This window comes from Lampris incognitus, unplaced genomic scaffold (genome assembly GCF_029633865.1).
Source record: "Lampris incognitus isolate fLamInc1 unplaced genomic scaffold, fLamInc1.hap2 scaffold_201, whole genome shotgun sequence".
Taxonomy (NCBI): domain Eukaryota; kingdom Metazoa; phylum Chordata; class Actinopteri; order Lampriformes; family Lampridae; genus Lampris; species Lampris incognitus.
In genome coordinates, this window is record NW_026611160.1 from 1 (window position 1) to 16,381 (window position 16,381).

Genomic DNA, 16,381 nt, shown 5'->3' on the forward strand with positions numbered 1-16,381 from the left:
ATCCGGGTTTGTCGGGGAGCTCACCGGCCAGAGCAGCTCGTAACAGTGTTAACAATGTGCGTCCCTCTCGTCACCGTTTACACACATGTGCTGCAAGGGGCCCGCTTCCTACTCCAGCTCACATGTAGAAGCCTGAGCGTGTGGCGTTACGTAGCTTGATTGACAGCCGACGGTCGCTCACGGCGTGAAACGGGCTGGTACTGTCTCACGGAGAATTCACTTGACTCGCTGGATTATTTTGCCCCGTATTTGTTGAGCACTTGCCCTACCGTTGAGTGTTTCCTGCAATGGTTGATCACCTCCTCCTCCTCCTCTTCCTCACTCACACAGGCACTTGAACAATGAACATGCCCTAGATGGACCGCAGCACTGCTCAGTGCAGGGTCCAGATGCAGGTGGTTCTAACAACTGGAAATACAGGTAAGGTCACATGCATGCACACACACACACACACACACACACACACACACACACACACACGCACACATTCATGCACATGCATATATATACATGCACGCACTGCGTGCATGCACACATTCACGCACATGCATATATCCATGCACGTGCATGCACTCACATGCATATATCCATGCACGTGCATGCACTCACATGCATATATCCATGCACGTGCATGCACACACATGCATATATCCATGCACATGCATGCACATACACACACATTCTTTATGTTCATTCAGTCACAGACGGAGTCACAAAGACTCTTTTAGCCAGCACATGGCAGTGACAGGTCTGAGGCAGGGCAGAGTTTATGGAGAGCAGTGGAGCTTGTAATTTAAAAGGAGCAGTTGGGAGGGAAGCTGCCATCACAGGCCCAATTATAAAGCTGCACTGGTCACTAGCAGGAGAGACGGAGGAGGAGCGGGGGAGGAGAGAGTGGAGGAAAAGAGAAAAAAAAAAAAGAGGACAGAAGGCCAGGTTGTAAAGCCTCTGTTTTTTGGGTTTTTTTCCTTCTTCTTCATGAGAAGTGATGTACTCCACTCTACTACAAGCCTTGTATGTCAATATACATCGGTTGATTACACAACGATGTTCTGTAAACTGCCGCAGCACAAAACAGCTCCCGGCACGGTAACAGGATACCAGTACTCTCCTCAGATGTGTTTTTCTACACACTTTTCAAAACACTGTCCGGGGTATTCTCGTTCAGTCCAGCATTGTGTGTGTGTGTGTGTGTGTGGGGGGGGGGGGGGGGGCTGTCCGTGGTCATGGCCGGCGTCGTGTCTCACGATGGCAGCGGTAAACAGCATTTTAGCTGAGCCCCTGAAGCCACCACCCAGGAACACAAAGTGACAGAGAGGCAGCCAGTGTCGCATCACATCAGGAGGAGCGTCTCTCTCCCGCTCTCCCTGACACGGCACCTCGGCCCTCAGCGGGCCACGGGCATACCCCCCCCCCACTACACCCTCAAAACACCGTGTCGCACACACAGCCACGCACGCACAAACACCCACCACACAACAGCGGTGATGCTGAACTCCCTGTATAGCTATATATATGTATGTGCACTTTCACACATTTCTGTTGTGTGTTTTTTGTGTGGCTGACAGAGCTGCCTGTCTCAGTGGACAGGGCATTGTTTTCACAGGCCAGCAAACAAACACACACACACACACACACACACACACACACACACACACACACACACACACACACTTAGGATGCAGCATCTCCACAGGCTACAGCAGCTCCTATTAAATGACGGTTAGCAATGTCAAACGGGGACACGCATGTCTGCAGGCTATTGTATAAGTGTGTGAGAGCGCCCTCCGTGTTGGGACGGCCGACTCCCACATCCGTCTCCTTGCCCCGGGGGTGCAACTGCAATTGTGATGCTCTGTGAAGACTCCTTCATTAGCATGTTACGCCAGTCTGAAGCCGGCGAAACACGACACGTCGTGGCTCACGTTGTTGCTCTGTCCTTGTCTTGTCTCCCAGCTGGCGAAGGAGAGCGAGCGACTCCAGGCCATGATGACCCATTTGCACATGCGCCCGTCGGAGCCAAAGCCTTTTAACCAACCTGTAAGTACGCCGTCCTCCTCGGGGCCCGGTACCTGCCCCTTAACCACAGCCTTCCTGGGTTTAGCCGACACGCTGTCACACATCATTCAGCAGTAAACACCCTGCAACTATTATAATGTCATAATCTGCCCTCCTGTGCCTCCTCACCCTCGAGCCCCCACTTCACAGTGGGGCTCGTGTGCGTGTTGGTTTATGAGGACGAGTGTTTGTCATCGTCGGTGTCCGGTTTTGGCTTGATAACTGCGCCCTCTATTGACCACTATGGGTAGTGTGCGTTTTAAAAACTACCAACCCGACTCTCTCTCTTTCACTCTCTCCATCTTTTTCTGTCAGTCTGTCGCTGTTTCTCTCTCTTCTTTCTTTCTCTAGCCGGTCTTGTCTCCTTCCCTCCCCTCTCTGGGTCTCTCTCTCTCTCCCCCCCCCCGCCCCTCTCATGTCAATCTTTTCCCCTGTCACTCTGTCGCCGTTTCTCTCTCTTCCTCTCTGTTTCTTCTCTTTTCGTTCTCTATCTGCTCCTGTCTCCCTCCCTCCCTCTCTGTCTCGTGGCTCTCTCTCTGGTTCTCATTCTCTCTCTCTCTCTCTCTCCCCCCTCTCACTGTTTCCCCTCTTCTCCGTTAACTCATAATGAAAGACAGTGTTCATTCACCAGAAAACAGTGCTGTGACACTGTTGCAAAGAAGAAAGTCAAGAATTCCAGCTATTCGCCTGCTCGAACCCCGTCAGTGACAGCACTGAGTTGCTCTGTGTTGGGCCTGACACCGCATTATGAGGTTATGAAGTTTCTGTTGTTTGGTGACATTCATGGGGACGTTACGGCACGCAGTAGTTTGAGTATGTGCCAATGGAGTGAAGGGAAATTGTGCATGTGTGTGTGTGTTTGCTGCCTGGTGAGGTTATTATTAGGTATCTAATGAATATTTCATTATTCAGATTGACGAGGAGACTTATTAAAATATGAAGATGTTGAAATTAATTGTCAATTAGAGGTAGAGTGTCTTAATTTGAGAGGATATAAATGGGCGCAGAGTGGCGGTGGTGATGTGTGTGTGCGTGTGTGTGTGTGTGTGTGTGTGTGTGTGTGTGAGAGAGACAGAAAGATAGAGAGCCTGGTGTGCTGATTGCAGAGGGCTCAGCTGCCATTAGCACATAACAGGAAATGAGGAAGAGGCGTGTCCTGTCACCGCGGGAGACGAGCCTCGGGGTCAGCGATTGGAGGACAGGGTGAGGGGGGAGGAGCTTCTGCAATGGAAACAAAGCTTGGCCTCAATTAAGCGGGTTCGACTGTTGCCTTGGTGATGTGGGCAGGGTCGCAACATTAATGGAGTACCTGTTAAACAGCCCTGCCCCCCCCCCCCTGGTCTGCCTACATAGGGTTTGGTCTGGAATGGAGCATGGTCATGATGGGGGGGGGGGTCATGATGGGGGGCAAGAGGAGAAGATTGGGGCTGATTAGGAAGCAAGCAAAACACACACTTATCTAAGTAAAGTCACAAACTCATACTCTTACACACACACACACACACTATATACACAAGCTCACAATGGTTTTAATTAGTCCTAAACTAGCGGCGAAAGCGAGACTGTCCCAGAGTGACTGGGAGCACTGGTTCCTCCTGCATGTGTGTGTGTGTGTGCGCACACTTGTGTTCACGGGGTGCGTGTGTGGCTGTGCACGTGCGTGCAGCGCTGCCTAATTAGGCCGAATTCGTCCGTGAAGGCTCTCTGCCACCGCGTGCGTATGTTCCCATCTCACAAACAGTGTGCGGTTTTGTTTTTGTAAGCCGAGGGTTAATTGCAGCCAGCGCTCTGTGGATAAATATATGTCCATGTTTATTGTGCGTGTGTGCGCGCGTGTGCGTGTGTGTTGCTCTTGCGGTCTCTTTATAGTGGAGATTAGTGAATGTATGAGCACGTGTTTCGAGCGGCCCTGTTGGCTCTCGAGTTGGGGATGAGCTCGTCCGTTGTTCCCATCGCGGCTGATTTACGAGTCTTTAAAGCGATACGAACAGGGAACACGAGACTCGCCCATCCCCGGCCGGGGCTGCTCTCAAGAGGCATCCCCAGGGCGACCCCGCTGACGTCATGTGGCGGCGGCGGCGACCGCTCGCCGGCTAACCTTACTAGTTTGCACTTGTGTACGTTTGGGGGGAAAAAACATCATGGGTATTTACCCCAATGTCTCTCTCTCTCTCTCTCTTTCTCCCCCCCTCTCATTTTGTTGTTGAATGATTTTTTTTTTTGGGGGGGGGGTTGTTAAAAGATGCATATTATTTGTAATTTGACAAATATTATTTGTTTAGAAAGATTTCAAGTCTGTTTTTTGGCAATTTTTTTTTGTTTGTTAAATAAAGACTTGTTTTAAAATGTAAAAAAAAAAATTGAATTCTCTCTCCCTCTCCCTCTCCCTCTAGCTGAACCTGGCATCCAGCGGCTCTCTGTTGAAGCGGGAGAGCGAGGTCTACCCGGAGGGCCTCCCCCACCCCCCCCACCTCAGCTGCCACCCCCATCACCCCTCTGCGCCAGGGACCCTCGGTCATCAGCTCCTCCAGTCTGCACACACACCCACACTCGCACACGCACGCCGTCGGGCCCATACGGAGGCGCAACTCTGACAAGTACTGCACCCCCATCGCCTCAGGTAAGGCGGTCAGGGAGTGAGGCGCCCGGGGAACCGGCCCAGAACAGAAACAAGTAAAGTTTGATGTTTAGTCGTGGAATTTCAAATCGATCACGTTATTGAGTTAACGCCGCTGAAATTGTGAATGACCTTTTCCCTCATGAAAATGGGACTACATGATTTTGCTCGTTAAGCTCATATGGAAATGCATGCCTGGCTTCAAAATTAACATATTTTAGGAAAACATCAGGAACAATTTCTTGTCATTTCTTTCATGTACTTTCATACACAAAAGAAACGAAATTCCGTTTCCCCCAGCCAGTGCGACACAAAAGACAAAAACGCACATCCAAAATTCCCAAAAACATACAAAAACAGAGAACAAGGCAACAAAAACCCCACCGTTAACAACACAGTCCACTCAGTGCATCACAGTCCAAATAATTCCTCTGTCCAGAGAACAAACGCCAGCCAGGATGACTCTCGGAACCGCCGGTCTGCATGGGCTAGCAGTTAGCTTAGCCTGCCCCGCTTCCGCGTCCTGTCAGACCACCCTCGGTGTTTCCTCCTCGCAGCGCTGTGGTCCCTGGGCCCACCGGACGCAGCAGACCAGGCTCCCCCAGCCAATCCAATGCTAGCTCCCCCAGCCAGACACCTACAACACACCTCCCCGCACACCACACAACGACACCAAAACACACCCAATGCCAGGTGAGGCCGTAGCCAGACCGCCCTCAGTGTTACTGGAACCGCCGGTCATCATGGGCTAGCAGTTAGCTTAGCCTGCCCTGCTCCCGCATCCCGTCAGACCGCCCCTGGTGTTTCCTCCTCGGGCGCAGCTCCGGTCAGGGCCACGGCCCCCTGGCCCACAAGATGCAGCAGACCAAATTTTCCCAGCCGATCCAGCACCATCTCTCCCAGCCATCAAACGAAGAGAAAACAAACCTAGACGCAGACGCGGAGAAATACACCGCACGGACGGCACTGGGCGAGGCCGCCGCAAACACAAGTTCACGCCGCCATCTTCCCACACCGGTGCTGGGCGAGGCCGCTGCAAACGGGAATTTGCGCCGCCATCTTCCCACACCGGAAGCGGAAAAATCTGATTATTATCAATGCGAAATGGAAATATGCGATTATTTCTTAAGCGATGTGATTGTTCTGCATCTGTCCTGTGTCTCTTCAGAAAAATGTGTGGTTTTGAAGACGTCAAACATATTTTAGAGGCGTCATTATGATGAGGCAGTTTTTGAATTCAGTATTTTTTGTTGGAATCAGTCATTTCCATCTAATTTGTGGTTGAATTTTTTTCTTCATAAAATATGTTGAGAGTTAGACAAGTTAAAATATTAAATTTCTACGTCGAGATCCGTATGAAATTGGGAGTACGCTGTAAAAAATGCAACGGCAAAATTTAGACAAAAATTTTGAACAGATTCAAAATTTGCCAAAACAAGCAAAATAATCTGCCGTTGCAGTAAGATGTATTTAACTAGGTAACATATCTAGAAACAGGATAAATATTCTTACACCGTGATAAATAATCTTACGGAGACAGTTGTGGAGTAGATCATTCTGGAAAGAAAACGACAACAGACTTGTGCAGATGTGCCGTTTGTGCAGATGTGCATTACACACTTTGTACTGAGCACGTCAGCAGCAGACAAATGAATGCCAACCTGCTCTTCTTCACAGAGCTCGCTCAGAACTGTGAGTTCTACAAGAACGCCGATGTCAGGCCCCCCTTCACTTACGCCTCCCTCATACGCCATGTAAGTTACGTACACCGCCTCGCCATCCCGCTCTCCTCCTCTTTTCTCACCGCCGCTGTCCTCTGAATGGCTCTCTCTCCCGTCCTCAGGCCATCCTGGAGGCCCCAGACAGACAGCTGACTCTCAATGAGATCTACAACTGGTTTACACGAATGTTTGCCTACTTCAGGAGAAACACAGCCACATGGAAGGTGAGGAGGCCACACACACACATACACACACACGCCCACACACTTGAAGACATACGTGTGCTTTTCTTTGTCCAATTCCAGTAGACAGCTGTGTAAGATTTGAGTCCACTTTTGGACATTTTCAGATATCTTTCCTTCACCTCCCTCTGTCTGTCTGTCTCTATCTGCCTTTCCCCCTTGTCTCTCTCTCTCTCTCTCGGCCTCTCCCTTCTCTCTCTCATATTCTCTCAAATTCAAATTTGCTTTATTGGCATGACAAGCATTCTCATATTGCCAAAGCATTAATAACATACGATACACAATACTTAATGTCATAACAAACAATACAAACAAGATAAGACGGTCGAAAACACACAAACAGATATACACTCACTGGCCACTTTATTAGGTACACCTTGCTAGTACCGGGTTGGACCCCCTTTTGCCTTCAGAACTGCCTTAATCCTTCGTGGCATAGATTCAACAAGGTACTGGAAACATTCCTCAGAGAGTTTGGTCCATATTGACATGATAGCATCACGCAGTTGCTGCAGATTTGTCGGCTGCACATCCATGATGCGAATCTCCCGGTCCACCACATCCCAAAGGTGCTCTATTGGATTGAGATCTGGTGACTGTGGAGGCCATTTGAGTACAGTGAACTCATTGTCATGTTCAAGAAACCAGTCTGAGATGATTCGAGCTTTATGACATGGCGCGTTATCCTGCTGGAAGTAGCCATCAGAAGATGGGAACACTGTGGTCATAAAGGGATGGACATGGTCAGCAACAATACTCAGGTAGGCTGTGGCGTTGACACGATGCTCAATTGGTACTAAGGGGCCCAAAGTGTGCTAAGAAAATATCCCCCACACCATTACACCACCACCACCAGCAGCCTGAACCGTTGATACAAGGCAGGATGGATCCATGCTTTCATGTTGTTGATGCCAAATTCTGACCCTACCATCCGAATGTCGCAGCAGAAATCGAGACTCATCAGACCAGGCAACGTTTTTCCAATCTTCTATTGTCCAATTTTGGTGAGCCTGTGCGAATTGTAGCCTCAGTTTCCTGTTCTTAGCTGACAGGAGTGGCACCCGGTGTGGTCTTCTGCTGCTGTAGCCCATCTGCCTCAAGGTTCGACGTGTTGTGCGTTCAGAGATGCTCTTCTGCATACCTCGGTTGTAATGACTGGTTATTTGAGTTACTGTTGCCTTTCTATCAGCTCGAACCAGTCTGGCCATTCTCCTCTGACCTCGGGCATCAACAAGGCATTTTTGCCCACAGAACTGCCGCTCACCGGATATTTTCTCTTTTTCGGACCATTCTCTGTAAACCCTAGAGATGGTTGTGCGTGAAAATCCCAGTAGATCAGCAGTTTCTGAAATACTCAGACCAGCCCGTCTGGCACCAACAACCATGCCACGTTCAAAGTCACTTAAATCACCTTTCTTCCCCATTCTGATGCTCGGTTTGAACTGCAGCAGATCGTCTTGACCATGTCTACATGCCTAAATGCATTGAGTTGCTGCCATGTGATTGGCTGATTAGAAATTTGCGTTAACGAGCAGTTGGACAGGTGTGCCTAATAAAGTGGCCGGTGAGTGTATATTAGTGAAGTGATTTTAGTCTCTCATTGTCCCTCACTTTGTGGCAGCTGCTACACACTTTGCTGCCCACCATGAACGTTGGGCTTCCTCACCTAATAAGTAGGGGACTGCCTGGGCAGAGTCAACGTGAATTTGGGGTGGTATTCTTATTTGTTTGTATTTGTCACATGTGGTCAAGAAGTGGAGCTGTGTCTCCACCACTCCTTGATCACAGTGAGACGCCGCCTGTCTGTCCTCTCTGGGTAGCAGGTTTGTCTGTCGGCCTTCCTCCATGGCAAGGCTGTGCTCACTGAGTCTGTACATTGTCAAGGTTTTTCTCAGTTCTCTCTCTCTCTCTCATATTCTCTCTCTCTCTCTCTGCATCTCCCCCTTGTCTCTCTCTCTCTCTCAATTCAATTCAATATGTGCTTTATTGGCATGACATACGTTTTTGTACATATCGCCAAAGCATGTAAAACAACAACACAACAGCAACAATGATTGTAATAACATTTGGGATGTGAATGCGAATCTCTCTCTCTCTCTCTCCCTCTCAAGATCTCTCTCTCTCAAGCGCTCTCTCTCTGTCTGTCATATTCTCTCTGCCTCTCCCCCTTCTCTCTCTCGCTCCGTGTCTCCGCCGCCTGTTCTTCGCCCTCTGCCTTTTGGCCCTAACCTTCCTGAATATTCTGTCAGCTCTGACATGGCACATGGAGAGACAGCCCCACTTAGCAGAGGAGACACACATCTAGCCATCATACAGCCTCATTACAGAGACACACATACACATTCTTCATCTCCGGATCTCACACGCACGCACGCACACACACACTAACACACACACACACACCTGACCTGATCCCACCAGTGTAGGTGCTGACCCATTTCTACAGGAGCCTCACACTAATTTGAGTGTCAGTTCCTCCAGAGAGAGAGAGAGAGAGGGTGAGAGAGAGGGAGAGAGAGTCGCAGAAAGCGAGAGAGAGAGAGAGAAAAGAACCCAGAGAATGAGCAACGGAGGGAGAGAGAGGGGAGACGGGAGGGGTGTGAAAGGACCCTAGACCTCTACTAACAGCCTTCACCTAGAGAGGGAGGGAGGGAGAGATGGATGGAAGGATGGAGGGAGGGAAGAATAGAAGGAGAAAGGGGTAGGACACGGGGCAGCCAGGAATATCTCCACCTCCTCATCTGACTTTTATGAAAATTTAACTATTAATGTCCGCTGTCTGCTTCCTCTGCTGTTGGCCTCCCGGACCTTTAAATATAACTCTGCATGGCCTTCTGTATTTATATAGCAACTCGCCCAGTTAAATAGGGCCGCAGAGATGTATGTCCTCTAATAGGCCCTAATATTTCATGAGCAGAGCAGAGGTGTCAGCGAGGGGAAGTCATTGATCAGAGAACCAAAGGGACAGTGAATGAGGAAGAGAGAGGGAGAGAGGGAGAGCAAAGAAAGAGAGGAAATGAGATCAGAAAAGGGGGAAAGAAGAGGGATGACTTGAGCCTTATCTGCAGGTGATGCATCGTGCAAATATATATGTAAAGCTTGATCATATATTATCATATGTTGTATGTTTTGTTCCTTGAGATGTAAAGATAGATAGATAGATAGATAGATAGATAGATAGATAGATAGATAGATACTATATGCATACATACATACATACATATATAGTATGTGTTTGTATAAAAACACAAGTTCAAAATCATCTATTTATCAAATGGCATAAATAACTTATGTCAAACATATATATTTGTGTGTGTGTGTGTGTGTGTGTGTGCAAATGAAAAAAGATACCTGTGTACAAACCTGGAGATGAAGCTGAAGTTTTTTTCCTCACTCTCCCCTTCACAATCTCATTCTCTCTCTGTCTCTCTCTCTCTCTCTCTCTCTCCCCCTCTTGCTTTCTCTCTCACTATCACTCTCTCTTGCTTTCTTACTGTCTCACTCTCTCACTATTTCTTGCTTGCTCTCTCACCCTCTCTCTCTCCTTCCACTCTGTTGCTTTCTTTCTCGCTCTCTCACCCTCTCTCTCTCTCTCTCTCTCTCTCTCTCGCTCTCTTGCTCTCTCAGTTCAATTCAGTGATGCTTTACGGGCATGACTGCATTAATTACAATGTTGCCAAAGCACAACAGGTCAACAGAGTACTAAACAAAAACCAAACAAAAACAAAAAAGGAAAAAGGAATACATAGATCTGGCAGAAACATAGAACTCTCACTCCCTCTCTCTCCCTCTCTCCCTCTCTCCCTCCCTCCCTCCCTCTCATCCTGTCATTATTCTGTCCCTGTTTTTCTGATTAGTGATTTCCCCACTCAGACATTTCTCCTCTCCTGACTTGTGCAGTCTCAAGGTTGTGCATTGTGCATGTTAATATACACAAACCCACACAGGCGATGATATGAGCTATTTCTCTTTTCCTAATATTAAACGCACAACTCGATCCCCCCCCCCCTCCTCCCCGCCCCCGAAAATTTCGGTCTCCAGCTGACGGCCCCTCGCAGACAGAGCAGTGGCGATGCGGAGATGAGTGGCGTATGTGTTGTGACCCGTTGTAAATGGCTGCTAATATTTTAACTGGGAGAATTAGGCTTTCATCACGGAGACGAATGCAAATAGCACCACAATAGCGGCGTGTGGGTGTGTGTGCGTGTGTGTGTGTGTGTGTGTGTGTGTGTGTGTTCGCTCTGTCAGGGTGGCAGTCGGAGATTGGGGTCAGACTCATTTACAAAACTTAGCATCACAGCTCGGGGGTGAGGGGATGCTGGGGAGAAGGGGTTCCTCGGCTGATTATGGTTTGTGTAATTACGAGTGTGTGTGTGAGTGTGTGTGTGTGTGTGTGTGTGTGTGTGTGTGTAATTACGGTGAGGAGTGATGCACGCCTGGCCTGTCCCTCCCTCTCGGCTTAGAACAGCGTGTCAGAGAGAATATGCAGGATTTAATTATAGACGAATTAAAATTGGTAATGAAATTGGGCATGAACAAACTACAAATAGCAGATGAAAAGGGAGGCTTGTCCCTGGGGGCGTAGGACGCAGATAGCGGTGTGCTCGCCTGCCTGCCTGCCTGCCTGCGTGTGTGTGTTTGTGCGCGTGCATGTGTGTGTGTGTGTGCGTGCGTGTGTGTGTGTGTGTGTACTGTATGTGTGCACGCTGATAGTGACTGATTAGAAAAAATTCCAAGATAAAACAGGAGAGCTGCAGATACAGGGGAGTTGCTGCCTTATATAAGCACTATAGATGAAGACGTGTGTGTGTGGGGGGGGGGGGGGGAGGAGGAGGAGGAGGAGGGGGGTTTAAACAAGAAAATGAGCAAAACGGCCCGGTGGCGAGCCGAGGCCCGGTAGCGGTTTTGCTCGGCGTATGCTACTCAGCAGGCACGCTAAGCAAACCGTCTGCGGTGTTTGGCCTGTGGTCATTATAACGGCCCTTTCCTCCGGCCAGTCGGGCAGCTTTTAACCTTCCCCTCTTCCTCCCCTCTCCTCTCCTCTCCCCCCTCCCCCCCCACCTCTCTTCCGCCTCCCCCCCCCCCCCCCCCACAGAATGCGGTGCGCCACAACCTGAGTCTGCACAAGTGTTTTGTCCGCGTGGAGAACGTGAAGGGAGCCGTGTGGACCGTGGACGAAGTCGAATACCAAAAGAGGAGACCACCAAAGATGACCGGGTAGGTTGAGCGCGCCGGCGCTCGCGCCCGCGTGCCGCGGCGTCCCGCGCACCCGAGTCTTTCCTGTCGTTAAACGGAGGATGAAGCCAGAGCTGGCTGACGGACGCGGCTGTTATGATTCGCTAAACCTTTATAAATGAAGACACCTGCCCAGCGCACGGCTAAACTTGGCTCATCATTTTGCCCTGTTGTGCGTGTGCCTTTTTGTGTGTGTGTGTGTGTGTGTGTGTGTGCGCGAGTATACGAGTGTGTACTTTACCGACCCGGTGTGTACTCACTTGCCTGTCCCTGTTTGTCAACACCATTAGCGAGCAGCTGTGTGTGATGCAGGAGAGGAAAAAGGCTTGTTAGTGTATGTAAACAGATGTTCGAGCCCCCTGCCAAAAGAAACCAGGGCTAATTACACACACACACACACACACACACACACACACACACACACACACACACACACACACACACACACACACACACACACACACACCTGCTCACCAGATATTGGACACTTTCATGTATGTGGGTTTCAGCATCTGTTTACGGTCTGGGTGTGTTACTACATCTAACCAACACATTTGCCGGCTGTAGTGACATCCTTCCACATGTGTGCTCAATCTGTGGCATTTGTTTCCCCCCCCTCTCTCCCTCTGCCCCACTCTCTCTTCCTCTCTCTCTCTCTCTCTCACACACACACACACTCTCTCGCTCTCTCTCTCTCTCCCTACCTCCCCATCTACCTATCAATCCATCTGTCTCTTTAGAAGTCCCACCCTGGTGAAGAACATGATTTCAGGCTTGGGCTTTGGATCTCTGAATGCCAGCTACCAGGTAAGGACCCCTGGCGCCCCCCCCCCCTCCCTTCCCCACATCCCCTCTCAATCACACACACATACACGCACATAGCAGCCAGTCGCAATCAAGGGCACTTATATCAATTCCCTCTTATAATTAGCAGATTCCCAAACGACTTTCACACCCCCCCCGTCCCTCACCCCTCCCCTCCCCTCCTCATACAGAACACTCACCTCCCGCCCCACTCTCTCACACATATACGTTGACCCCACCCACTGCCACACACACACACACTCACACAATCTGGGAGCAAGATGATTTATAGCGTCAAGGAGTTGTCAATTAAGGTTACTGCATAAAATTATCGCTCGTCCCAGAAAAGCCATCTCTACGCCAGAGAGAACCCCCCCCCCCCATCCTTTGTCTCCTGTCCCTGTGCGGGGGGAGAAGGAAGCGAGAGAGAGAGAGAGAGACTCTGTGTTTGTTCAAACAGTGCTCAACCTGTCTCACCCTCCGGGGTGTGACGTGCGAGTCGGGAGCGGTGACGGAAGGTGGCCCTGTTGGTTTAGTTGTGTTTTGTTCCAGCAGACATTGATGTTTCCCTGTGTTTGCATCTGTGTTAGGGTTACGTCTCTGACACCCCGAGCACCCCTCTTGAGATATGCAGGGAGGCAGGGACACACACACACACACACACACACACACACACACACACACACACACCATGATGAGTGAACCATTGTATGCAAGTGCCCCCCAGTGGCTGGGAGAATTTACAACACCTACATGTTCGCTACCGTGCAAAACTGGTTGGGGTGTGTGTGTGTGAGAGAGTGAGAGAGTGTGTGTATGAATGAATGTCTTGGGGTACTCTCATAGAAGCCCAAAGTATCCGTCTATACTTTTTATTGTAATAAGACAGCTCTATAAAAACGTGTGTGTGTGTGTGTGTGTGTGTGTGTGTGTGTGTGTGTGAGAGAGTGAGAGAGTGTGTGTATGAATGAATGTCTTGGGGTACTCTCATAGAAGCCCAAAGTATCCGTCTATACTTTTTATTGTAATAAGACAGCTCTATAAAAACGTGTGTGTGTGTGTGTGTGCCAATGCAGGCAGCTCTGGCAGAGAGCAGTTTATCCCTGCTGAACAGCCCCCCGCTGGTGACCCCTCCATCTGCAGCCAGCCTCAACATGCTGCACGTGGGCCATGATGATGTCAGCTCCACCGTGGAGCAGGTCAACAGCAACGGCAGCTGCAGCCCTACGCTCAGCCCTAAACAGTACAGGTAACATATGCTTACCCATGCCCACGTGCACGTGCACACAATGACGCACAAACAACCATAGATGTGCACATTCAGACATGGATAGCATGCAAACACACACACACAGCAAACAAATGTGACTGTACAAATGCACACACACATATTCATGTGTAAGTAGGCAGACCCACATTATGAATGCGACCTCACAGATGAAATTAGCGGTCTTTGTCTGGTGCTGGCATTACAGAGCCAATAGCTGTCCTCTCTCTCCTCCAGCCACCCGGTGCATGTAAAAGAGGAGCCCACTGAGCTGGAGGAGGACAGTCGACCAGTTTCCCTCCTGACCGGCATCACTCACAGCCTGCCGTTGCCTAGCGATGAACGCGACCTGGAGGAGGAGCTTCCCACCGAGGAGCTGGAGTAGGATTGGCCAAAGCCAGCTGGAGAGGCGGGACTTAGCGGCGCCGATCCCAAGCCCCCTCGTGTCAACGTGAAGGGGAAGAGATAGCTACGCTTAAAAGAAAAGAAAGAAGAGGAAAAAAGTAAACTTTTTTTATTTTATTTTTTTGTTTTTGTTTTTTTTTTTTTTTTTGTTCTTCTCTTGGATGAAAATGCAAGCAACCAACGACAACATTGAAAAACTCCAAACAGGGTTTAGATGAGCTTTGTTACTTGTAAATGCAAAAATAAGACTGTGGAGCATCGCTTCATCTCCATGTGTTACTTTTGCAGCACTTGGCTCAGAGGTGCAAAGCCACTCGACGCATACACACTCACACAAACACACGCGCAAACTCTTTCTCACATTTGCATATTTACGTACACACAAGCGTGTCTCCTCATCCTGCTCCCCCTGATGAAGGCGACATCTTTATTGAGACCCCGGTGGTGTTTGGACACACACACACACATACACACACTCTCTCTCTGTCTCGTTGTCTAAGGCCGCCTGGCTCCCGTTGAACAGACATACATGTGGGGCATTGTGCCCAGTGCAGAGGAGGGACACCGCCCACCCAGATCATGTGTATATAGATACGGAGCAGTCAGCAGGGGCTATGCAGTATACCTCTCCTTGTTCTCCCCCCACTTTGAGTCTATTGCTTTTTTTTATTTTATCAATCTTTCAATTGCTGGAAAAGAATCGCTGAGCTTTGAGATACAAATGTGGAAGACAGAAGGGAGGAAGGAAAGAATGGGGGGGTGAGTGCTCTCAAAGATTACCTCAAATATAGCACCCCCCCCCACACACACACACACGTCGGCGGACACCAACCCAAAAACAAGAGAGGGGGGATCTCCATAGCTGTGGCCGCGGTCCGGTCCACGCCCGACATCTTCTGCAATCAGCAAGACACTTAGAGACGGACACCTTTTTTTTTTTTAAAATCTTTAACTCTTTCCTTTGTAACTAAGCAAAAAGAGGACTTTTTTCCCTCTACTCCCGCCCCTCCCACCACCCACCTACCACCACCTCCAACGCCATCCAAAACAAAAGACTGGTTTTTGGTGCTGTTCTTTTCCTCTCCTCCCTCTGCGGATGGAGTGATGAGCATGGGAACACAAATGAAAGACAAGCGAGGAGGCAGGGAGTGGAATGAGGGAGGACGCGTCGACAGGGAAAAAAAAATTGTGGCTTCAAAAAAAAAAATACAAACTGTTGATGGTTATGGAATATAACAAAAAAATGTGTGGTAGCGTTGTGATTTTTTTTTTCATTTGATGTTATTATCTTTGTTTATTTCAGAGGATCAAAATTTCCACAGCGGCATTCTATTTCAGAGTACTTTTTTTTTTCCTTAAGAATGCGTCTCTTGTTTTATCTCTGTATTTCGAAAACTTTTTATTTACTCTGCTCGTTCACACCATTCCAAGTGTTGGCGGAAAAGGAAGCGCAGTATTGTCCCTACCTTGCCCCACCCCCGTCTATATACCCTGCACCCCCTATACCCCAAGTGTAGCAGGCAAGAATTTGGAAGTAGCACTTAAAGTTGCAATTATCCAGACAGCTCATTTAAAAATTGAAAAAAAAGTTTTGTGTTTTGTTGTTTCAGTTTCACCCTCGCTCACTTTTCTTTGGTTGTGTAGTTAGATGAGAAACATCAGTAATGCTTTAAAAAATATATATAAATATATCTATATATATATAAATATATATATATTATTACTGCGGTCAGAGAATACCTCATCCCACAAAGGTTCCGCCTGGAACTGTGTCCAAATTGCTAAAGAAATAGAGGGGGAATTCTTTCTGTGGGACACCTAATGTGGCAACTCTGCTCAGCTTCGGTTCAAAGCTCTACGGTTGTTATGGTTACTGTGTAGAGGGTGTCTGCAGGTCACTGTGTGAGTTTGTCTTAAAGGAATAGCATGTGAGATTGGTTTTGGGGTTGTTTTTGTTTGTTTGTTTGTTTCAAGTGAGCATTACTCTTCTCTACAGTACCATGCCAAATTTATCTTTACTTATTGAATTTTA

At 48.8% G+C, this 16,381-nt stretch overlaps 1 protein-coding gene across 1 annotated transcript; it reads left to right on the top strand.

The window, feature by feature from the left end:
* Positions 1–330: 330 nt before the first annotated feature.
* Positions 331–16,381, top strand: LOC130132930 (forkhead box protein P4-like; the record flags this gene model as incomplete). The annotated part of the gene is given in 12 exon segments (XM_056301888.1): positions 331–358; positions 360–404; positions 406–420; positions 1,957–2,040; positions 4,452–4,520; positions 4,522–4,678; positions 6,353–6,429; positions 6,519–6,620; positions 11,734–11,855; positions 12,614–12,680; positions 13,754–13,926; positions 14,182–16,381. Coding segments are annotated over 12 exon segments (1,087 nt in total), but the record flags the coding sequence as incomplete, so codon positions are not given.